We start from the raw sequence: 24,797 nt of genomic DNA on the forward strand, positions 1-24,797 counted from the left end.
CCTACAGGAAAATAGGGGGGAAGGGAACAAGAGAGCAAGAGGATGATAGAGGGGAGGGCAGATTGGTGGAGGGGGTAATCAGAAGCAAACGCTTCTGAGGGGGGACAGGGTCAAAAGAGAGAATAAAATAAATAGGCGGCAGGATAGGATTAAGGGAAATATAGTTAGTTTTCCACAGCATGACTACTATGAAAGTGTTTTGCATGACTATACAAGTATAACCTGTATCAAGTTACTTGCCTTCTCAATGAGGGTGGATGGGGAGGGAGGAAGGGAGAAAATTTGGAACCTAAAGTTTTAAAAACAAATGTTAAAAAAGTGTTTTCACATGCAACTAGGAAATAAGATATACAGGCAATGGAGTATAGAAATCTATTCTGTCCTACAGGAAAATAGAAGAGGGAGGGCATAAGAAAAGGGGCAGGGGGAATAGAAGGGAGGTCAGTTTAGGGGAAAAGGTATTCAGAATGCACATCATCATGGGGTTGGGTGAGAGACAAGATGGGGAGAAAATTTGGAATTCAAAATCTTGTGGAAGTGAATGTTGAAAACTAAAAATAAATAAATGGACAAAAAATAAAAAAACTAACCAAAAAAGAATGGAACAATACAATATACAACAATAAAACAATAATAATAATGGTGATGATGAGAATAGCTGACATACATATAGTGCCTATATGCCAGCCACAGTGCTAAGTACTTTACAAATATATCATTTTATGCTCACAACAACCCTGTAAGGTAGGCCCTATTAATATCCCCATTTTATATTTGAGGAAACGGAGGCAAACAGAGATGAACTGACTTTCCCAAGGTTACATAGCTAGTAAGTGTCTGAGGCTGGATTTGAACTCAGGTCTTCCTGACTTCAGGCTCAGCACTCTATCTTATTGTGCTACCTAGCTGACTCAGAATCTTTACAATCTTATACATTTTCTCTTATGCGTTTAAAAACATTATCCCCAAAAGGTGAAACGTAGATTTCAACAGATTGCCAAAAGGGTCTATGACACATGCAAAAAAAAAAAAAACAAACCCAATGGTTAAGAACCCTTCCTTGGTTTACAAAGTATATTTCCTCACTCGACCACAGGTGAGTCACTTGGGATTCAAGGTTTAAAGATGGAAGGGAATTTAGAGGTTATCTGGTCCCACCCTTTCATTTTACAAATGAGGAAGCTGGAAGACTAAGGGACTTGTCCAGAGTCATGTAGGTAGTGAGAGAATCAGGATGGGAATTCATGTCCTCTTACTCCACAGCTGGTATGCTTGCCACTGTATCTCACTACCTCTTAAGTTCTTTGAGTCTGTGTTCTCTTTTACAAAATTATTCCAAGAGAACATTGTATACAGTAACAGAAATACTGTTTTAAGAATGACTTCGAGTGACTGTCATTTTGACTATTATAAATGCCCAAATTAACCACGAAAAAAATGAAGAAAGATGCTATCTGCATTCAGAGAAAGAACTGATAAATACAAGTATAGAATAATTTTACATACATACGTGTGTGTATATATGTATACATATATACATATACACACACACTTATCTGTGTCTAATGGTAGCCATCTCTAGGACAGGGGGGAGAAAAAAAGGGGAAAAAAAGAAATTTATGTGATAACTTTATTATATATTTAAAAGAAACAGCAAGTTGTACATAATAGATTTGCAGTTTAATGTGCAATCATCTTTTTTATTATACTATGTTGTGGAAATGCTTGTTTTTGTCCCTAAATTAAAAATAAAATAATTTTCAAAAAATATTTTTAAACAATTTTTAAAAAGACCAAAATAAAATAAAATTATTGGATATGTCTAAAGACCTTACCCAATTCTACAGTCTAAGGGCTCCTCCAGTTTTGGTATTCAATGCTCTATGGTCTCTATGTGTTATAAAAGTCTATGTGTTATAATCTAAGGCCCCTTCCAGTTCTGATATTCTATGACTCCTGATGTTTGCCTTGGGCCAGGGATATCTGAAAGAAGAGATCTGTCCTCCAAAGACCCCCAATTACAAAACTTCCCCCCCCATTTTCTCTTCATCAGCTTTATCCCTCACTTATTCCTAGCTGTGGCAATACAGACAACTCATGGTTCATTCCAGTTTACAATTACTGATATGTGAATGAACCCTAAGGTACAGAATATAGGAGGCTGTGTACTGGAAAGAATACTGGCCTAGGAGTCAGGAGCCTGGGTACGCAGAAATTCAGACTAACATGATAGGGTCATATTCCCTTACACATACTTCCAGAATGTGGTTGCAAATAGCCTTATTAGAGAAGTAACTTCAGAATCCACTGGTCCTGGTGATGGATACTCAGAGATCTTGAAAGAAGCTCGAGGACCACTCATTCAAACCATGCGGCCATAATAATCCACCTCTAAACCCCTTAAAAAGTGGTCATCCAGGCTTCACCTAAAAATGCCTAATGAGTGGAAAACCCTCTACCACCCAAGGCAGCCAATTCCACTTTTGGATAGGTCTAACTAACTGTTCGGAATATTTTTTTTTAACATCAAGCCAAAATCTGCCTCTCTGCAGCTACCATCTACAACTCCTATTTCTTTTAGAGTAGAGCAGAACAAATCTGATCTTTTTCATAACATGAAAATCTTTTCAAATCTGTAAAGACAGATACTGTGCCCATGCTCATCCCCACCTTCAGTCTTCTCTTCTTTAAACTAGACATTTCCATTTCCTTCAGGTAATCAATATAGCATGGACTTGAGGCTTCTCACCATCCTGGTCACATTTCTCTGGACAGTCTCCAGTTTATCAATGACCTTAAAATGTGGTACCCAGGTACCCAGAGCAGAACACAATGCTAAAAAAGTAGTCTGATCAAAGAGAGACTATACTAATAATTACCATTTCCCTCACTATATTCTACATTTATAGTAATACATCTAAGATCATACTTGCTTCCTTGGCTACCATATTGTTTTGTTCACTGATCTTGAAATTCTGGTCCACCAAAACTCTTTTTCAATGAAACTCTTCTTATCTGGCCATAACTCACTCATCCTGTAGTTATCAGATTATTTTTCTTTTTAATCCAAGTGGAAAAACAAATGGATTAAGAATCAAAGAACCTGGATTTGAATTCCAGCTCACTTTACTATCTATACAACCTTGGACAAGTCATTAACCTCTCTCTGGGTGGTGCAGTGGATAATCCACTGGGCCTAGAGTCAGGAAGACCCGAGTTCAAATCCAACCTCATATACTTACCAGCTGTGTGAACTTGGGCAAATTGCTTCACCTCTCTCTGGCTCAGTTTCTTTAACTATAAAATGGGGATAATAATAACACCTACTTCCCAAGGTTGTGATGAGGACCAAATGAGATAACATTTGTAAAGCACTTAGTGTAGCGCTTTGCACACAGGAGGTGGTTAATGAATGCCTGTTTCCTTTCTTCTACTCAAGTTTCTCTAATTACATAATTAATAGGCTAGACTATATGACTTCTGAGGTCTCTTCCATCACTAACTCCATAATCCTATGACTTTACATTAATTTCTAGAAAATTTCATTTTATTAGCTTCAGCCCAAGGTTCTAGCTTACTGAGACATTTTTGGATACTAACTGTACAGTGAAACTCCCTTTTCTCTTCTCCATAGAGAGGTGGTAGACTACAGGTTCAGCATCTTTCCTTTATCTCCTTGTGGATATATGAGTTTTAGATCCATGTGAATTTCCACTTGATTTCCATATGTCCATGGAAATCAACATGCCCTGTGGCTATGGGAGTCAAAGGGAGGATGGGTGGCAGGGGAAGGGCCTTGTCATTTCTTTATGTTTTCTGGGAGAGCAGAGATCTCTGGGAAGATTTTTACTAGTCTTTGTGAGAAGATGGACTGTTGTTGTGGCGAGAGTTAAGTATAACCAGCGGAAAACTTCATGATGTCAAGAGTAATTGAGAAAAATCCTCAGAACTTTGGATAGGCCCCTCATGGGAAAATATACATATACATACATAAACACACACACACACACATGTGTGTGTGTGTGTAAATATATATGTGTGTATATGTATGTAAACATTCACAGTCTGATTATTTCATGTGTATGTATACACATACACACACACACACACACACACATATATATATATATATATACTTGAGATAGATCTATTGATCTAGAAGGAGGGGAAAAGACATGGGCCAAGGGAATATGACATTGTGAAGATTATAGATATGATTGGAATATTGTCCATTTATGAGCCATGGAGATAAAAATGGAAGCTTATCTAAGGTTAGCATAAATCACTACAGCAATATACATATGACGAAAACTGACCCTAAGTCCTGCTGGCTAGGGACCTCCTGAGAGCATCTTTTGAGGCATTCCTTTTCCCAATCAGAAAAAGGAAACAAGCTCTACTCAGTAAGATTGTGTATATTATTCAGTCTAGAAAGCTAGAAGATTGTCTACAGGGGAATCATTTTCTTTACCTGGCAACCTAATTTGAGATTTTTGCCAAATAGTAATTGAATTTTAATTAGAACTAATAAATAATTACAAGCATTTCTTTTCATGGTAGTAACAAATACTAGTTAGAATACTATACACTAATTCACTTTTCCCCTGACTGAAATTTAAGCCCACAACCTATCAACTTTTAATTTAAAAAAAAATCATGCTTAAATGCCCATTTGACAATTTTCATTCACGCTTTTCTACTAATAAGAAATTAATGAAATGGTCAACAAAGATAGTCTATATGAATTGGCCACTGAGCCATAGAGAGGGCAGTGGGCAGAATTGCCTAGCAACACTGATGTGCTAGGGGAGGTCAGGGAAAAGAACAGAAAAATATGTGAGAGGAGAGAGGATCAGCCAGAAGCTGCATAAAGCATCCTTTTTAGCAACCTCAGCCCGTGCCAGTTACTGGCCATAATTCATCCAGGGCAAAGGCTGGGATGCAGAATTTGAGAGTTGGAAAGACCCTTCAGGACACAGAATATTAGAATAAAGAATGTTCAAGCTAGAGGGGATTTTATAATACAGAGAGGAGGGTCAGAATCAAAAGAGCTCTTGGAATAAAGATAGACACTGTTGAGCTGGAAGGATCTTTAGAGGTCCTTTATTTTTTCAGACAAAGAAATTGGATCCTAGAGGTGAAGTGACTTTCCCCAAAGTCATAAAACTAATTAATGGCAAACCAAGACTGAACTCCAGGCTTCCTGAAGTCCAGTTGAGTTCTCTTGTATTAAGTCATGCAGCCTCTCCCTAAGGTATTCTAATCCAGTTGGAGAAAAGCACTACAGAAATCAAAATAAATTACTTTCCTCCTCCAGAAGCGGTAAGGCTACTCTGTGTGTGCGTCATTACTGCTGATGGACACTCCATTCCATTTACGAGGTGACTAATACTTTGATTACTTCCTTCCATTCAGTATGAAGGTTGGTTCTGTGGGTGGCTGTGTTAAGTGCCAGTTTAGGGAGAGCCCATAAAAGTCTTAGCCTGGAAAAATCATTGAGTGGTCATCTAATCTAATCTCCTGTCTCCAGAGAAGATTGTAACTAAATTATCTTAATCAGACAGCTCCTGAATTCTTTAAAATCTGTAGAAAAGATAGCTCACATTCTTGCTTAGTACTGTGGTATTTCCCTGATCTGGAATGGTTGGAGAAGGGAATCAGTTCAATGTAAAGGAGTGGGACTCCAAAGACTTGATGTCTGATTTTACCACTAACTCATGTGACCTTGGGCAAATCACTTCATTTCTTTTGGCCTCACTGCGATTCATGGATGCATCTAGGTGGTACAGGATAAAGCACTGGGTCTGGAGTCAGGAAGGCCTGAATTCATATCCTGTCTCACATTTACTATCTTTGTAACCTTGGGCAAGTCACTTGACTTCTGTTTGCCTCAGTTTCCTCAAGTGTAAAATGGGGATAATAATAACTCCGAGTATAATTAGTGGATAACAATGTGACCTACCTCCCAGGGTTGCTGTGAAATTCAGATGGGACAACATTTATAAAGAGCTTACCACCATGTCTGACACATAGTAGACAATATAAATGTTTCCTTCTTTCATTCCTTGCTGTACTTAAGGGGCCTTTCAGATCTGACATCCTATTTTCTATGTTCCATGCCTCTTCAAGTTCTAACGTTTTTTCTTCTGAGGTCACTGCCAAATCTAACATTTTTTATGTTCCAAGGCCCCTTCTAGCTTTAATGTAGTTTGTGTCCTCTACTATAGGGCTCGTTGAGCCCTAACTTTCTATGAACTTACGAGACTTTGGGAATAACTATAAGTTAAGAGTCAGGGTTCACAAGGTGAGGTAGTATAGCAATTTCCCACTCAGTCAAGTTTCTGGAGGGAGAAGCAATAATTAATTCAATTTCTATCACGTCTCTTTCTTTCCAGATTAGAACACCTTAAGGAGAAGTAGCATGGATAGGATTGAAGATTTTCAGCCTGACCTCTGAGCCTCCTCTTGATGTGACAGTAACAAGTGGGTTGTGTGACAACTAGCTTTAAATGGCCCTTAACTTGAAGAACTATGCATTTAGGCACAGACATCTTGTTCCAATTCTATTGGATGGAAATCCTGCTGAGGGATATGTTCTTGCCTCCCCCTTAAACAGAGGGCAATAGCAAAATTTAATCCTTACTTGATGACGTGGGACCATCATTATGATCAATTATTCTAGGGAACCACAGGCATGGATGGAACTGGATCACTGGGCTGAACGTGGAGCTGCCCTGGAACTTCTTTGATCTTTTGTTTTCATTCAAGAAAACTTTTCCCCCTTTATCTGACCTAGTTCCAAGACTCCTTATGCTACCTTCAATCTTTGCCAGCCATTCAGCCATTCAGAGAAAGGCAACCAGAATACCAAGGGCCTGACACATGCCAAAAGATAGACTCAAGAAATTAAAAGTTATCTAGTTCCCTTCTATTGCATCATGAGAATTGGTTTGGTTTTTTTTAATGTGCCCTGTTCATGTAGGAACAAGTATTATTTCCCTCCTGGCACCTGGTACCAGAACAGGGGTCGCCAATTTAGAATACAGATTCTTATAGTTGAAAGAGACATGAGAAGTCTTCTAGTGTCCAAGGCAAGAATTTTCTCTAGAGTATCTCTGAAAAAAATTGTCATTGAATTCAAGGTTTCACATACCATCTTTTTTTTTCTTTTCTATCCTTAGTACATATGAAATGTTCATATTTATGGGTGACTGTCAAGTTTGTAATTTAAAAAATGGTCACTAAACCTCTCTGGTAATGGAGAACTTGCCTTCTGTAATAGCCCATTACATTTTGGGATAGTTTTAACTGGTAGAAAGTTTTTCCTTATATTAAATACAAATCTGCCTCCCTTTAATTTTCATTTATTAGTTTTAGTTCTTCCCTCTAAGATCAAGCCTTTTAGATACTTGAAGAGTAGCTATCATGCCTTCTGCCTTTGCCCAGAAATACGATAACTTGTATCCAAACTAAATAACTTTTAATTTCTTCGGTCTATCTTTTGGCATGTTTCTAGTTCCCTTGGTATTCTGGTTGCCTTTCTCTGGATGGCTAGGATGGAAGTGGGGAAGATTGAAGGTAGCACAAGGGAGCCTTGGAACCGGGTTAGATAATCTAGATAAATGCCAATTTGTCTTCAAGAAGCCCAGTAATAACTGAGACCAAGAATTTGTGAATTCCCAAGTGAAAGAACTCAGTCAGTGACTTGTGAAGACTAGAGCCACGTCAGCCAAATGAGGTGTTAATAGGTATCTCTAGGGGACAGAGTACTGTGCCCAAGAGGCAGAGTTGGTTTTGTTTGTTTGTTTTTTGAGGAATCCTTTCTTCCATCAAGACCATGCCTTTGACATTGAACTAGAGGGAGACTCATACAAAGGGACTAGCTAAGTGGAGCAAACCAAATTCCATATCATATCAAGTCCCATATAAAACACTTTCACTTAGTATGCACACAGAATCTTCACTCTTCAGAGACTTTCTGGAGTACTGGAAAAGGCAAGGAAGAAGAACAAGAAAGATAGGGAAATGCACCACCAGCATCACACCCTTCCCTGACACTTCTTAATACAAACTTATCCGAATTGCTTCCTATTGGGGATGGTGACATCTACTCAAGAGGTTTAGGGGAAGCCTTAGGCAAATAATTAGGTCTTTCTGGTCTAGATGCCTCAACTGTAAGGTGTGAGAATTAGTCTGAGCTCCCTTCCATGCCAAAAATCGATGACACTACCTAACTGTGGAATTTTCAAACTTTTTAACCTATACAATCATCACTACACATGGCCCCTGTGCTAAATGACTGTGGAATAGTCAATAGGATCCATACTGTTAAGTGTAGATTTTATAACTTTAATCAAAATTTCACCCTTCTTCCAAAACAGCAAATAGGAAAAAAAAAACAACCACCTTACCTTGCCAGGTTTATTACATGTACTATCTCTACTCCCACCTCCTATATTCTATTCTTTAGACAAAATAGACCACTCACTCTCCCTCATACATACCCCAAACATCCCCACCTGGACGAATTTGCCTATGATGTTCCATATACTTAGAATGGCCTCCCTTTCCAGCCCATTTAAGTCTTAGCTGTATGAAACTGCTCTGGCTTTTTGTTCTACTCAGAACAGAGCAGAACTGTATACTATCCATTTCTGTGGCCCACCAGAAAGAAGTGAGAAGGAAGAGATTAGAATAGTTCCCCATCCATTGGCTTAAAACAAGACCACTATCTATTTATTTATACACTATTTTATATTTTTCAGACTGCTTTCACATATGTTACCTCATTTGATCTAGGCAAAGTATTATTACTGCTTTGGTCATTATTACTATGAAACCTTGAATTGGGCCTCAGTTTCCTCATTTGTAAAATAAGGGGATTGCATTAGAGTATGTAGAAGGTCCCTTCCAACTCTAAATCTATGAATCTATCATCCCTATTTTGTAGATGAGGAAAATGATGCACAGAGAGGTTATATGACTTGTAATTATCATGCAGCCAGTAAAAGGTAGAGTCTAGAAGCAAAACCAGGTCTTATTCTGCTATTCTTATTCACTCTCTTTTAAGTATTTGAAGGCTTGTCAAGTGAAAGAAGAATTATATTTATTCTGCTGGGCCCTAAGGGGTAGAGCCAGGAGCAATCAGTCAATGAGCATTTATTAAGTGCCTACTATGGTAGACTCTTTGCTAATCACTGGAGATAGAAAGAAATGCAAAAAAAAAAAAAAACGTAAACACCTTCGAGAAGCAATGGGTGCAAAATGGAAAAAAGTCAGATTTAGGCTTGATGTAATAGAAAATTATGTCATATTTAGAACTCTTAAAAAATGGCAGTTGTCATATGTCAGGTTTGACTGTTGTCCAATTAGAAACCACAGAATGAAGGCTAGAAAACCACTTGCTGGGCATATCGCAGGTTTGTACTTGACTAGATGGCTTCCAGAATCCCTTCCTGATTTGAAATTCTATGGTCCTGTGGGAGCATCTATGACTAGTAGGAACAAGCTATTTGAGATTAGCCTATTTTCTAGTTGGGGCAAGGGGGTTGTGTAATGGATAGAGTGCCAGGCCTGGAGTCAGGAAGACTCACCTTCCTGAATTCAAATCTAGCCTCAGACTTTTACTAGCTGTGCAGCCTTAGGAAAGTCATTTAACCCTGTTTGCTTCAGTTTACTCATCTGTAAAATGAGCTGGAAAAGGAAATGACAAACCACTCCAGTATCTTTGCCAAGAAAACCCCAAATAGGATCATGAAGAGTTGAACACAACTGAAATGAGTGAACAACAACAACATTCTATGGTTGGATGTTTCCAATTAATAAGTTCCTATTTTGGAACTAAAATCTGATTCCCTTGAGTTTTCACTCTTTGTGGGACAATTCAACATGCACAAGATTGAATTCTTCTTCCACATTCAATTACTTAAAGACAGCTATCATGCCACTTCATAACTCATATTATCTCAAACTAAACACATCCAATTTAAACAATCCCCACATAACAGAACTCTGAGCTCCCAATATCCTTGTACTCTCTGCTAGCTATGATCACAATGGAAAAACACTGGATTTGGTACCCAGAGACCTTTCTGACTCTCCTATTTGTTTTCTGCACGACTTTGGATAATTCACTTATCTACCCTGGACTTCACTTTTTTACATATCAAATCAGAGGAATTAAGATGAAATAATCTCTAAGCTCCAAGTCCTAAGAACCTTAGCTCCAAGGGATCTAGCTCCCTTTTAAAAATGGTGCCCAGACCTAGACATAGTGCTATAGAAGTAGCCCACCAAGAATTGAGTAAGCAGGGATGTTCTTTATTTATGCAGCCTAAGGTTGTGTTAGGAAGCCAGAGGAAGTGAAAGGCTACCTTCCCATACTGATATTTCTACCCTCCTCTTGAACATCCATTCACTGTATTGAAAAATCCAAGACTCGGGCAGAATTTCTCAAAAGTGAACCCTCACCTGCCTCTGCTGACAATTTTGCCTTTATTAATAAGTGTAACCAAGCAAGCTAAATGGGCCCTCCTCCCTCCAGCTTCACAGTTCTCCACCATTTCCCTCCCTCATTGCATTTGGGTTTAAAGCATGGTCCTTAAAAAAGAAATCTAGCCTGTAAACCTCAAGATATCTTGCTAGGTTTCAGCAATCAAAATTTATATTCCTTTGGGCAGGGTACCCACAGGTAAGGGTATGACTCCCTTTATGTACAAAGAGAGAGAGGAGGAAGGGAAGGAGAGAAGGAGGGAGAGAGGAAAGGAGGGAAGGATGGAGGGAAGAAGATGGAGAGGGAGAGAGGGAAGAAGGGAAGGAGGGGAGAAGGGAGAAAGGGAGGGAGGGAGGGAGGGAAGGTCTGAGGGAGGGAAAAATGGAGGGAGGGGAGAACGGAGGCAAGAAGGGACAGAAGACGGAAGCCGAGTTGCCCAACTTGAACTGTCCAGTTGGGTCCCCAGTGGGGCAGCTAGTAATACTCACAGATTGTTGATTGTTGTTTGTCCTTCATTCTGAAGAGGACCATGACATCAGGAAGGTAATATCATGACTTGAAATTGAATTGGATTTAAGTAAGGCAGGACTATACAAAGTTACCAGCCTCACTCTCTCCTCTGGGTCCAGTGGCACTCTGGCTCTCATTGATTGGCCAACAATTGGTCCCAGCCCAAGCCTCATTTGGTCATTATTTGGGCTCTGACGGTTCAGAGTGAGTATAAATAGCAATTGTTTCAGTTTTGGCCAGAAACCCTGAGGGTCTTGACTCTCAGACTGATTTCTTTTTTTCTGACTAGGTAAAAGAGGCCATTCTTTGCCTCATTCTTACCTAGCCTGAATGAGCATTGCATCAGACAAACTAAGACCTGGAAAGGCAGCTTAAAAAGGATAAGATCTCCCACTTGCACTGGGGCCCTCTCCAGTTGATCTGCCACTGGATTCGGGTAGCTCTGGAGGAGACAGTGAGGTTGATGACTTTGTACAGCCCTGCCTCACTTAAATCCAATCCACTTGCCAGTCATGACATCACCTTCTCAATGTCATGGTCCTCTTTGAGAAGGAAGGACAAACAATTCTCATTGCATACAGACTTGCAGGCCTGCCTCCTCCCTACCCAAGAAGAAGTGAATAAATGAAGACAAGGCATGTCACTTCTACAATAAGTTTGACCCCTGATTGAGCTCTTTTCTTCCCTAAGAGCAGTGAAGATAATTAACTGTCTTAGATGAAAATACTGCTCCTGATAGCTAAGCCTCAGTGTAAGAGAGAACTCCTCAGACTCGCTGTTCTAATTCTGGCTAAAGGGTAAGATTGCCCTTATAGCCAGTGGAAATAGAGATGATGACAATAGTGACATAAGAATCATTTATGCTATCATTCATAGAAATATTAGCTCTTTCATACTGCTTTTGTGAGAATCCAATGTGATCATGTATACATAGGCTTCAGAATCATAATGCCAACAGTTGTCATTATTCCACTGCTAAAATATTTTAGTTGTGGTGTGGAGGGAATCCTAGTTCTGAAAATGCCATCTTGGGTGGGTCCAAACAAGATACAAAGACAATGAGACAGATCTTGTGGTTGTCATCAAAGATTTAGTTTGGCTTAATATGGAAAGGTTTCTCCCTAGAAGGATGGCAGTTTATGGGGATTTTTTTTTGGACCTTAGCGATTCATGAGAATTATCTACTAAAGGTGCAAGAATTTGCATTCTTTGTTGGCAGGTAGAGTACCCATAATGATTTTTCAAAGTATTGAAGTTAAGAGGAGAAGAAGGAGAGGAAGAAGAAAAAGAGGAAAAGGAGAAAAAGGAAAAGAGTGAAAATCAGGTCAAGTCAAGTAACAGTGATGGTGGAAATAAGGAATAAAATTTACTGACCTCAGGGTCAGGAAAACCTGGCTTCAAGTCCCACATTCTGATTGTGTGACCTTGGGCATGTTACTTAAGCCCCTAGTGCCCTCTTCCAAGGCTATACATTGCAGAGTCTATATTGGTAGAGGGAATTCCTCACTGGGAACCCCCCACATCAATAAAATCGAAGGGCTGGTTGCAAAAACAAAATGGGTGAAGGCCAGTTCAGTTCAAAGTGTTTCCTCTCTCCCTATTTATTCTTCCCAATTACCCTGACTACCACACTTCCCTACACAAAAATAAATAAATAAATAAGTTCTTTATCAAGCATCTGATTTTGTAACATTACAAAAATTCTAGCAGTACGATGACTTTCTAGGGTCATGGGGTAGAAGAAATGAGTTGACCCTCAACCTCTGCTCACCTACCTACAAGCCTCCAAAGAGGCCTGAGGAGTCTTACTGGCTAGTCTGCCAATAACACTCTCCTGAAGAGAGCAGATGGGGGGCCTTCACACTTCCCTCATCATATGTAAATGAAATGGAAACTTGATGCCTGCTTGATCTTACCCAAATTCACTAGACTGCTTGATAATGATTGAAAAACTGGACAGGGTTCATTATTTCTATTGTGAAAACTGTTTCATTGTTCACTGTAAAGAATTTGAACATGATGCAATATTCAGAGCAGTGAAAGGATCTAGTGGAAAGAGCATTGAATCTGGAGACAGAGGCCTGGATCTAAGGCTTATCCCTGACACTCACCATCTATGTGACCTTGGGCAAGCCACTACTCCTCTGTAGGCATCAGTTCCCTTATCTTTAATATCAAGGTCCTTGATCTCCAAGGTCCTTCCCAATCCTAAAAATCAATGATTGCTTCTGGCACCATTGAACAAGAATAACCTATCATCTTCAAAGATGATAGAATTGTGGAATCTTAGAGTTAATTGTGGAGTCTAAGAGTTAAAGGCTAGAATCGTGGAATCATAGAGTTAATTGTGGAGTCTAAGAGTTAAAGGCTAGAATCGTGGAATTTTAGAGTTAATTGTGGAGTCTAAGAGTTAAGGGCAGGTAGGTGGTCCTAGAGTCAAAAGGACCCTAGTTCAAAGTTGGCCTTAGATACTTACTAGCTGTGTGACTTTGGGCAAGTCACTTAATTCTGTTTGCCTCAGTTTCCTCATCTGTAAAATGAACTGGAGAAGGAACTGGCAAACCACTCCAGTATCTTTGCCAAGAAAAACTCAGATGGGATTATGGAGAATAGGACATGATAGAAATGACTCATCAAAAGCAACAGTTAAAAGGGATTTAACAGATCACCAAATCCAATCCTTTCTACAACTTCCCTGGCAAGTGCCCGACCAGTTTCTGTTTGAACACTTACTACAAAGATCTATGATTCATTACAAGTAGGTATACCTTCCAACAGATAAAGCTTGCTATCCCTTCATGCCTTTGTTCATGGACCACCTCCACCACCCCTCAAAAAAGAAGAAAATCCACCATCTGGTGGCCCACCTTCTGGTGACGAGCCTCTCTGATTTCAGCTAGGTTGACCCTCACTGGCATACATCTGCTGCTAGGGCCATATCAGAAGTCTTTACTTGTCAGGACTAGCTGTAGCTTATGCCTTATTGGCTTACCTTCCATCACCCTGGCTCACCCAACTCCATAATGAAGCATCAGACAACGTTCAGACAGGCTAATGACCTCAGACTGGTGACAAAACTATCGTGCTTGAAAATTCTTTCCAAATGCAGGCTGTGAAGGCTCCTTCCTTAGAGAGTTAAACGAAGCTCTTTCTATTATTTAAGGAGAGAACACTGCTAAAGCCAGAGACTAGGTGTAGAGGGGAGATGGAGGTGGGCTCCCCAGAGCCAAGTCCACCACCTCACCAAGAATGGCTTAGAAAGGCTTCCTCACAAGCCAACTCATGATCATGTCCCCAGGAGACTCTCGACTTGAGGCCACCTGCCATTCAGCTTCCCGTTTTATATTCTAGCTAATCATCAAATACATATCTAACAACATTTATCTCAACTTTAGCCTTTTGTCTACCCACCATATCTATTTTTAATGTTGTTTTGTGTCAACAGACAATTATTTCTGAAAATCCAAATTTTTCTGCCTTTTTCTTTTCTGTTCTTTACGCTCCCCTACCCCCACACTTTTGATCAATCCCTGAATATTGTCTGGTTTCCATGGTTAAAAAAAAAACCCAGCAAGATGGGATGGCCAGGATTGTGCAGGAAAATTCATATAGCACACTCCTATATTGCTGGATTAAGATGATCTCAAAGGCTCTTTCCAGCTCTCATCATTTCTGTCCTAAGAAGGATGTGGCTTAGAACTAAGTTCAAGATCAAACCTTGGCTCTACTGCATTTTAGCCATATCACCTTGGTCAAGTCATTTTCCATTCAGCCTCAGTTTTCTTAATAATAAAATAAGAATAACAATCTTTGTACTGTTTATATTCAAAAGTCATTGGGAAGTACAAATGAAATAATGTCAGTAAGACACTACATAAACCTTAAAGTACTTTTCAGTGTAACCTGTATTAACATCAAGATCTCGTCCATCTCTAAAAATCTGAGTTCTGAGTTCTACTATCCCTTCCAAGTTGGAAATTCTATACTCCAAGATCCCTTCAAGTAGTGACATTCCTTAGTCAGTGTTCTCGGCCCCTTCCTGACAGAGCATTTTAAGTCTGGTGCCTGGACTATCCTGGAATACCTACTTATCCCTGGGGCAATGGCAAAGTTCTCTAAGATGGCTTAAAGATTAGAGGATTCCTTGTTTCATAAAATGTTCCCAAGTTCTTCTGCCTCCTCTGCCCCACCCCTGGAGATGAAATTTCAGGGCTTTTCCAATGTGGAACCAGATCTCAAGGTCATTCTTCACATCCATGGCATTTCTAGGAATGAAAATTCCATTTCCTGAGTCCTCAATCTTACTCCAACCTAAGTACTTATCTAGCTTTATCCCATTTTTCTCCCTCTTCACATGAAGTTGCTGCTAAGGCCAGGCCAGACTTCCTGTCATTCCCTGAATGTGCAGCCTTACCTTTGTTCATTCTCCTTCCTGCATCTGGAACACTACCCACCTTCTATTTCTGCCTCCTGGCATTCTAGCTCAGTTAAAATACCAACTTCTTTTTGAACCCTTTGCAGATTCTCTCCCCAAGATAGAATTGCTCTCTCCTTCATTTGGCCTTATAGCATTTTGTATTCTTCTTATGAACCCGTTATATTCTAATTTTACATTATATTTATCTGGTTATTTCCCAAATTTCCACAATAGGCCACTGGCATTCTGGCCATTTTCCTCATACAATCTCTTCCCTTCCAACTGGAACCTTCAACTTAGTCCCTGGGACACTGGGTTCTGAATAAATGAAGAATTGCCCTTATCTTTCCCAGAATGAAGCCTCCATCACTCTCTAGCCATTTAGAATAACGATAATGGCAGTGATGATAGCTAGCAGTTACATAGAATAGCTAAGTTTGCCAAGAGCTTTAAATTATTGTATTTGAATCCTCATAGCAACCCCTTAAGGTAGGTGCTATTATTATCCCCATTTTACAGATGAAGAAATTGAGGCTCAGAAAGTCTAAATGAATTGTGAAGATTGACACAGCTAGTGGTCCGAGGCAGGATTTGAACTGAAGTGTTCCTGACTCCAAGTCCTCTATTCACTAAGCCAATTAGCTGCCTCATTTCTACAACATGCCACAGCTGGCACCCCCCACCTTGTTTCCCTTTATATGTTGTCTGCCCCTATTAGAATGTAACCTCCTTGAGAGTAGGAACTATCTCATCTGCTTGTATTTGCATCTCCAAAGCTTAACACAAGGCCTGGTACATAGCAGGCATTGAACAAATGCTTTATCACTAATTCATTCATCTGCAAACTTTTCTTATCTCCCCTACCAGGCTGTAGTCAATTAATCAATAAGTTTTTATTAAGTGTCTGCTATGTGCCAGGTACTGTACTATACTGGCACAGGGCCAAGGACCACATCTCTTAGTTATCTCTCTCCTAGCATCTATTAGTCTGAATTATATATACGAGGTGCTAGATAAAATGAATGGTAGGTCATTTATCTGATGGGCATATGGAACCAGACTGTAATCAATCATTCAAAAAGCAATTATTAAATACCTACTATGTGCTAGGCACCATATTATAAATATAACCTCCATGAGAGCAAGGATGACATTTACGTTTTCATTTTACCTAGTGTCTGTTAAGGTGAATTATACATAGGAGCTGCTTAATAAAATAATAGTTAAATGACTGAATAAAAGGAAGGAAATGGGCTATTGAAATTATAGGGCTTGTATCAAAGGGAAATAAATGTTTCTCAAGGGAGTAGAGAAAGAGTAGGTAATGTCCACAGGAAGCCTTCATCAAAGCTTAATTTTCCAATTTTGCAAAAGGCACTGGGGGAAAAAAAAACTTTAGGTACTGGGTCATGAACAATAGGCCTAATACTACTGATACAAAGATAAAGAAGAAATGTTTCACCTTTGAATAGAGAAATTAGGTCTGTCAGGCCAGACACTTAGTGTGTGCAACGTGGAAAGCATACAGGGCTGAATCAGCATAGCTGGGTGTCTGTTACGTGTGTGTGTGTGTGTGTGTGTGTGTGTGTGTGTGTGTGTGTGTGTGGGGGTGTGTGTGTGTGTGTGGGTGGGGTGGGTGTGTGTGGGGGGTGTTACCTGTATTTCTAAGACGTGGCACCTCAGCTCTGGAGGCTTTGCTCCCTCATCTGTAAAATGGGGATAATAACTCCTTTACCTTCTCTGCCAGATGGGTTTGGCTCAGTGTACTTTGTGAGTGGTGTTACATTCTATTTTCAAGGTGATGGGAACGCTGTATCTGTTTGCATTTACTTGTCTTTCTCTTAGTCGGGAGAAAGAGGAAGTTAAGGAGCAAGTGACTTCATTGGAATGTGGGTGGAATGCCCAAAATCTTTCTACGCAATTAGGTAAGGCCAATGAAGAGCCAGTCTGGAAAGGTAAATTATCTAGTGGGCACGGGTATGTAAACCCCAATGGGTGAAAGAAGGCTCTGGGGCAGTTTGTACTTCGTTCTCTTCTGGAATCCTGAGGAAGCTATATATATGATCATCAAGTCAGTCAATAAGCACTTATTAAGCACCTAGTTGTGCCAAGCACTATCTTCAGCCTTGGGGATATATAGAAAGACTAAAAACAAAAACAAACAAGAAAAAACTAGCCCTTATCTCAAAGAGTTCAGCCTACTAGAGGATGTAATAGGACAAGTTAGCAGAATAATACAGTGGAAGGAGCACAGAAATCAATAATAACAATAAGAAGTTGTCTTCCCTATTAGATCATAAACTCCTTGAAGCCAGGGAGTATCTTTTGCTTTCTTTCTATTCTCATTAATTAGCACAATGCCTGGCACACAGTAAGTACTTAATAAATGTTTCTTGATTAACAATTAACATTCACATTAACATTTTAAGGTTTCCAAAGCACTTTATGTACAATATCTCATTTATTCTTCAAAACAATGCAGGGAGAAGCTAAGTGGCACAGTGAATAGAAAATACTGGCCTTGGAGTCAGGAGGACCCAAGTCAAAATCCACCCTCAAACACTTACTAGCTATGTGACTCTGGGCAAATCACTTAATCCCAATGCCTCAAAAAAAAAAAACTCACTATGAGGGAAATGTTATCCCCACTTTATAGACGAATAAACTGTGATTGAGAAAAGTTAATTGCCTTGCATAGGATCCCACAGTTTATAAGTAACTGATTGGCATTTGAACTCATGTCTTTCTCTGACTCCAAGTTCTGTGCTCTATCTCCTATGGCACCATCAAGTTCCAAGAGGATTGAACATTGCGAGGAAGGAGGCTTTCTAACCCTAATGACGCTATATATGTGTAAGTTATTATAGAACTAGAAAGGACCTCAGTTACCAGAATCTAGACCAGTCTCATTTTGTCTATAAGGGAAGTAAAGTCCCCGAAGAGGCTGAGTGACCCAAAGGTTTGATTTATTGTTTTGTTAATTGTCTAGACTTAACAATGTGATGGAGAAAATGTTCATAGTGGAGATTAAAAACTTAAAAGTATGTCCTATAGATTCCCTTCCCCCACGCCTGAGCCAGTTGTTAAACATTTATCAGCATACCACTGACTGGACTTGGAGGTGAGACCTGAATTCTACCTCCAACTTTGCCATTACTTAGATATGTGGCCCTAAGTCATATTTCCATTTTTAGGGCCTCAGTTTCCTCATTTGTAAGAAGGAGATAAAAATGTGGCAACCTCCACCTTAAGGGACTATTGGGGGAAAAAGAGTTTTGTAAATTATAAATCAGTACAGGACCTTGCAAATACAAGGTGTTCTAGATAAATGTTTGTTGAATTAAACTATAAATTACTGTCAAGATAAAAAAAAAACACTTTTGCTCTCCCAGCTCCCTGAGCTATTCAGATGCCTGCTGAGATGCAAGAGTAAAATCCTGGATGCTCCCTGATAAAGAGCTAAAGGAGGGGAGGGCAAAGTACCCATCACAGCTACTTCTATTCCAGGACAGTCAAATAAATACTCCAAACTGGTGGGATGCAGTAGGATTCAAACAGGTTAACTCATTTATTTTCACAACTCAAATCAGCTGAAGCAGCTACTTAGCCCAAAAAACTCTCCTTTAAAATTGATACCATCTGTTCAAGCCCTCATCACCTCACTCTCACATTATTTAAACAGCCTCCTAACTGGACCTCCTGCTTCCCTGTGCATGCCCCCCCACCCCCAGGCTCATCCATTTAGCACTTACAGTCAGAGTAATCTTCCTAATCTACAACTCTGATCAAGTCACTTTTTTTTTCTGAGGCAATTGAGGTTAAGTGACTTGCCTGGGATCACCCAGCTAGTAAGTGTCTGGTCTGAGACTGGATTTGAACTCAGGTCCTGCCACCACTGCTCCAGCTAGCTGCCCGGATCAAGTCACTTTTTTATGAAAAAGTTTTCAGTTTGTGAACCTCTGCTTCCCCATTCAAAATCTGGTTGCCTATGGCATGAGATACAAACTCCTTAGCCTGGCATTCAAAGCTCCCTGACAACCCAACTCAGACCATCCTTTTTAGCCTTCCTTCTTGCTGCTTCCCTTCATATACTCTGTATTCTGTATTCATATACCCAGCTACTCACTGGTTCTAGATCTCATCTTTCCCTCTCACTCTGCTCATTTGCACGTATGCCCCATGCCATGAATAGACTCTTCACATTTCCTGCTTTTCAAGGACCTACTCAGGTGTCACTTCTTCCACGAAGCCTTCCCCAAGCCTTCTAGCTAGAAGTGATCCCTCCTTCCCTAATCTCCCATCCTTCTCTCATCTTTCCTCTCCACTTAACATATTCTATTAGTTATTTGTGCAAATGTTTTATTCTCCAGTCAGGTTGTAAGCTCCTCAAAGGGCCATCGTATTTTTGTAACCATACTGCCTAGAGCACTGGGTACCTTTTTTTTTTTTCCTGGAGAGGGAAAGGGGTGTCTAGTCCTGTATTTCATCAGTATGAGGAAATTCTGCCTACCAATGCTGATCAACAGCTTCTCTGAAACTTACAGTCGAATGGGAGTTGCATGGGAGACCAAGAAATTAAGTCACTTAGTCAAGGTCAAACATCCAGTATGTGTCAGACATAGAACTAGAACCTTGGTCTTCCAGACTCCAAGGACAACTTCTTCTCTATTGCCATGCTAATACACATCAAAGTAAACTGCAAAAAGAAAGTAGGCCTTTTCTTGATCCAACCAAAGTGAACTGTCAGTCTTAGGACTCATGCATACAAGATGGCCCTTGCTTATAACAGGGCAGAAAGCCCCTCTCTATTTATGTTTTTCCAGACAAACTCTCAGTATTCTTCTCACTGATTGCCCCTAATGAGCATAAGAAGAGGGTAGCAAGTCCAGTTACTTACATCAGAGGCTGGGCCCTTATCAGCACCCGGGCAGGAGAAGGTGACAAATTCATGGCATCTCTTATGAACTACAAAACAGCACACTGCAAGAGAAAGGACAACAGACATACAAACACACACAAAGAGATCATTAAGCCAACGGGTCAATTTAAAGTTTTTATACCAAATTGGACAGAGACAAAATTCAACAAACATGTTTTTCATGAGTTGTGCCCTCAGTTTTCAGAGCACTCAAATCCTTCCTTGGGAGTCTTTGCTTTCTGGGGCTTGAGGGTTCTGTTGGAAGCTTACCTAAGAAGCCCTTTCTTACAGTTGAGGGTGTTCAGAAAGCCTTTCTTCATAGGGTTTTAGAATTTAGGGTTGGAAAGGACCTTAGCTAATCACTAGTTTAGGCCAAACCTCCCACTTTCCAGATGAGGAAACAGAGGCTGAGACACAAAGGGACTTGTCCATTTCACTCAATAAATCATAAGAGTCAAAACTGGAACCCAGGTCTACTGGTTGTGAAGGCTGAATCTTGCTGAGTGAAGGTCACTGAAGAAGCAGCTCCACAAAGGTCATTTGGGAGCAAAAAAAGAAGTAGCTTATGTGACTTTGAAGACAGCATCTTTTGTCTTTCCAGAAAGGATTTGAAACAACAGGTCCTATCTTTCTGGCTTCACATGGATCTAAGGCTAAAATGTTTATAAAGTGCTGCCCTCAAAACAAACCTGTGAGGTAGATAGCAGTTTAAGTCTTATACTCATTTTTACAAATGAGAAAACTGAGGCATGGAGAGGGAACATCTCTTGCTCATGATCACAGGGATACTGGGGAGGTAGATCTCAGAGTCAAATTCAAGCCCATTCACTGCAAATGAGTGCCTGTGGAGACAACAGCCCAGTCACGACCCATATCTAAGTGTTCTACAGAGCCCTAGGCACAATGAGGCAAAGCCTTTCAGTGTTATTCAGTGGCTAAAGTTCAGGATCTGGAGTTATAAAACTGAGCTAAATACTATGTTATTATTCCCATTTTATAGATGAAGGAACAGCCTCATGACAATAAAGTGCCTTGTACAAATGACACAGCTGGTTAATGTTGAGGCCAGGACGCCAACTCAAGTCTTCTGATACCAAGTGAAGGGGTTTTCCACAGTGCTTTCAAACTCAGCAGAAAACCACCAGCTAAGAATGCAACCAGCTAAAAGCAAATTAATGAATATAAGGTTATCTAAGGTAGTTGTCCTGCTATACTCGGATGGCAAGTTGAGGTAAGCGCTAATAGAGTTAGTGACATCGTAAAAAGGAAATGGATATTATTTAATGCAGGATCCTTACATTTAAGACTCTCAGGCATTCAATATTTCATTTCACTGTGGAGCACTATAACACTGTAGAAATAGGACTATAATACTGACAGTCATCAGTAGGGTAGTGGTGTGAAAATAAATGGATGATTTAAAAATAATTTGAATTTGAAATGTATTTTACACACCAGCCTTATGAAGAGAGCACCAATGTGGGCAAAGAAATAGTTCTGTTCTAGTCCCAACAATGACACCAATTAGCTGTATAATAAACAACTCACTTTCCATAAGGATCCTTCTAGTTCTATGTTCCATGTTCTAAGGTAATGCCCACTTCTAACTTTCCAAGTTCTAAGGTCCCTTCTGGTTCTGACATTCTGCAGCTTAAGATTCTTTCTTTAGATTTGCATAAGAATCAATTCTGGCTCTTATATTCTTTGCTCTAAGTTCAAAAGTCATTCCAGCTTTGACATTCTATGATTCTATAACATTCATATTGACACAACCTTTGGGAACCCAATCTCTCAACCCAATCTCTCAATTCCTCAAATTCTTCAAGAAGCCCTCCTTTTCCCACTGGCCATCAGCAACAAAACTATATGGCCACATCTTAGATGTTAGGATCTCTCATAATTACCCCATTTTCAAGATCCAGGAAAGAGAAATTCCACTCCCCAACCACAACATCCTATCCCATCATCGCTTCCACTCAAATTAAACCTACACTTTGTCTTTATGATGATCCATTCAACCATTCTAATTGCCTCATCTATTTCTGCTCCTCTGGCTTCATTTGCCTCTACCACCTAGCCATGGTATGCCACTTTTCTATTTCAATAGCTACTACCCAAAACACCTGCCCTTTCATGTTTGCTCCAGGCCTAAGAATTCTCTGACCTGAATAATCCTCACCACATCCATTTCTCCGCTTCTGCTCCACACTTGCTCACTGCTGCTAGAGAAAATCATGAAGTCAAGGCTGTTTCAACCATAGTATATAATCTCACTTCTACCTTCACCACCACCCAATCCTACCCTCACCAACACCTTATATTATTCCCTACAACTGTTCCTAAAATTTTTTCCTTCTCTCACCATCAGCCCTGCCCCCAGCTCCTTAATGTACAGCAGATGGCCTTGCCTCCTTCACTGAAACTGAAACCACCTGGCACGAATTGTTTTTCCCCTCCTCCATTCCTCAGAATGGCTCAGGATCACTAGTCATTCTCTTCTCTTTCCCTCTCATCACAGTTTCCCTACAACTCAAACTTAATGCCTACCTGTACTTTTGACCCTGTATATTCCCCCTAAACCTCTTCTAGGACCTTGGCTCCAGCATTCATCCCTTGTTTCATAGGCACTTCGTAGCTATTCTGCTCTACCAGTTCCTCATATGCTTGCTTAGAACTCTGCAATCTTTTTTGAAAGGCTTTCTCTGACCCTTTTATACCACACAGCTGCTGTCTCATCTCTCCCCACCTCTCCTTTCCCCTTAACCAGGCCCTCCCCCTGGCACTGCCTCCAAGACCCCCTCAACATCCTAGACATTTTCCTTCAGGTAAACCCTAATTTATCAATGGCCTTCCTAAAATGAGGTACCCAGAACTAAAGACAATACTCCAAACAGCTTGACCAGAGCAGAGCAGATACAGCAAGATTACGCTATGCCTCTCTTAACGAGGCCTAAGATTGAATTAGTGGTTTGATGCTGCTGCCACATAACTGACTCATAACTGAGCTTGCAATACATTAAAATTTTTCACCAGAAAACTTGTCTAACCATGTTTCTGTCATCCTTTAGATAATTTTTAGAAGCCGAGTGTAGGAATTTACATTTATTTCTACTAAATGTAATCTTACTAGATTTTGTTCATCATTCTGGCTTGTTGAGCTCTTTTTGAATTCTGACACTTCCATTGACCATGTTAGTGAATCTCTCCAGGATTCATGTCATTTAAAACTTGATAAGTATGCCATCTGGGACTTTATCTGGGTCATCAACAAAAATGTTAGACAGCCCAGAGCCAAAAACAACTTGTTGTAGGAGATGGGTGCTGAACTGGATTCAAATTCTGTCTCAGATCCTTACAAACTATGTGACCCCAGGCAAATAACCTCCAAGCCTCAGTTTTCTAATCTATAAATTGGGGATAATAATAGCACTTACCTGACAGGATTGTAATGAAGATACAGTGAGATGATATGTATAAAGTACTCTGCTAATCTTAAAGTGCTTTATAAATGTTAGCTATTATTTATAATAATTATTATTTCAAGTTGACATTGGCTCTTTAATTAAAAATAACTCTTTTAATCAGCTTATTTAACCTATTCCAACTCCACATAATTTCACATTAATTTAGCCAATATTTCTCTATTTCAGGGGTTACAAACTACAGCCCATGACCCTACCCACCTGTATATCACAAATTAAGAATATTTTTACAGTGTGAAAACTATTTTTAAAATACATTTTTACACTGTAAAAACTATTCTTGGGGGGCAGCTAAGTGGTGCAGTGGATAGAATACCAGTGCTGAACTCAGGACAACCTGAGTTCAAATCCAGCCTCAGACCAAACACTTGACACTTACTAGCCATGTGACCCTGGGCAAATCATTTAATCCCAATTGTCTAAAAATTAAAAAAAAGAAAGAAAGAAAACCATTTTTAGCTCATATATACATATAGTGTGTATATATATATATATATATATATATATATATACATATATATATATATATAGTATACCTATATAGTGTGTGTATACACACATACACACACACACACACACACACACATATTAAGAATCTCTGCTCTAGAAGGGAATAACATAATCAGTTAGGTACTAACATTGATAGACTTAACCCTTCTCAGCAATATAAGGATCTAAGACATCTCCAAAGGCCTCATGATGGAAAATGCTATCCACATCCAAAGAAAGAACTATGGAGTTTGAATGCAGATCAAAGTATAATATTTGCTATTTTTTCTTCTGTTGTGTTTTGTTTCCTCTTTCTGGTGGTTCCTCCTATTGGTTCTAATTCTATAACATCACTAATGTGAAAATATGTTTAATAGGAATTATATGTGTAGTGTATATCAGATTGCGCACCATCTTGGGAAAGAGGTGGGGAGGGAGGGGGAGAAAAATTTAAAACTCAAAAACTTATGGAAGTGATTGTTGATAAAT

The 24,797-nt window shown here is 39.7% G+C and overlaps 1 protein-coding gene across 4 annotated transcripts in view; it reads right to left on the bottom strand.

Annotated features, from left to right (window-relative positions):
• Positions 1-24,797, bottom strand: part of PRKCB (protein kinase C beta) — a 641,836-nt gene that overhangs the window by 393,484 nt on the left and 223,555 nt on the right. For all 4 annotated transcript variants that reach the window (XM_078152651.1, XM_020995626.2, XM_020995625.2 and 1 more), the window contains exon 3: positions 20,317-20,399. In XM_078152651.1, coding sequence (XP_078008777.1) covers positions 20,317-20,399 — 83 coding nt within the window. The remainder of the gene's footprint in view (positions 1-20,316; positions 20,400-24,797) is intronic.

This window comes from Phascolarctos cinereus, unplaced genomic scaffold (assembly GCF_003287225.1).
Source record: "Phascolarctos cinereus isolate Bilbo 61053 unplaced genomic scaffold, phaCin_HiC Scaffold_4;HRSCAF=312, whole genome shotgun sequence".
NCBI lineage: Eukaryota > Metazoa > Chordata > Mammalia > Diprotodontia > Phascolarctidae > Phascolarctos > Phascolarctos cinereus.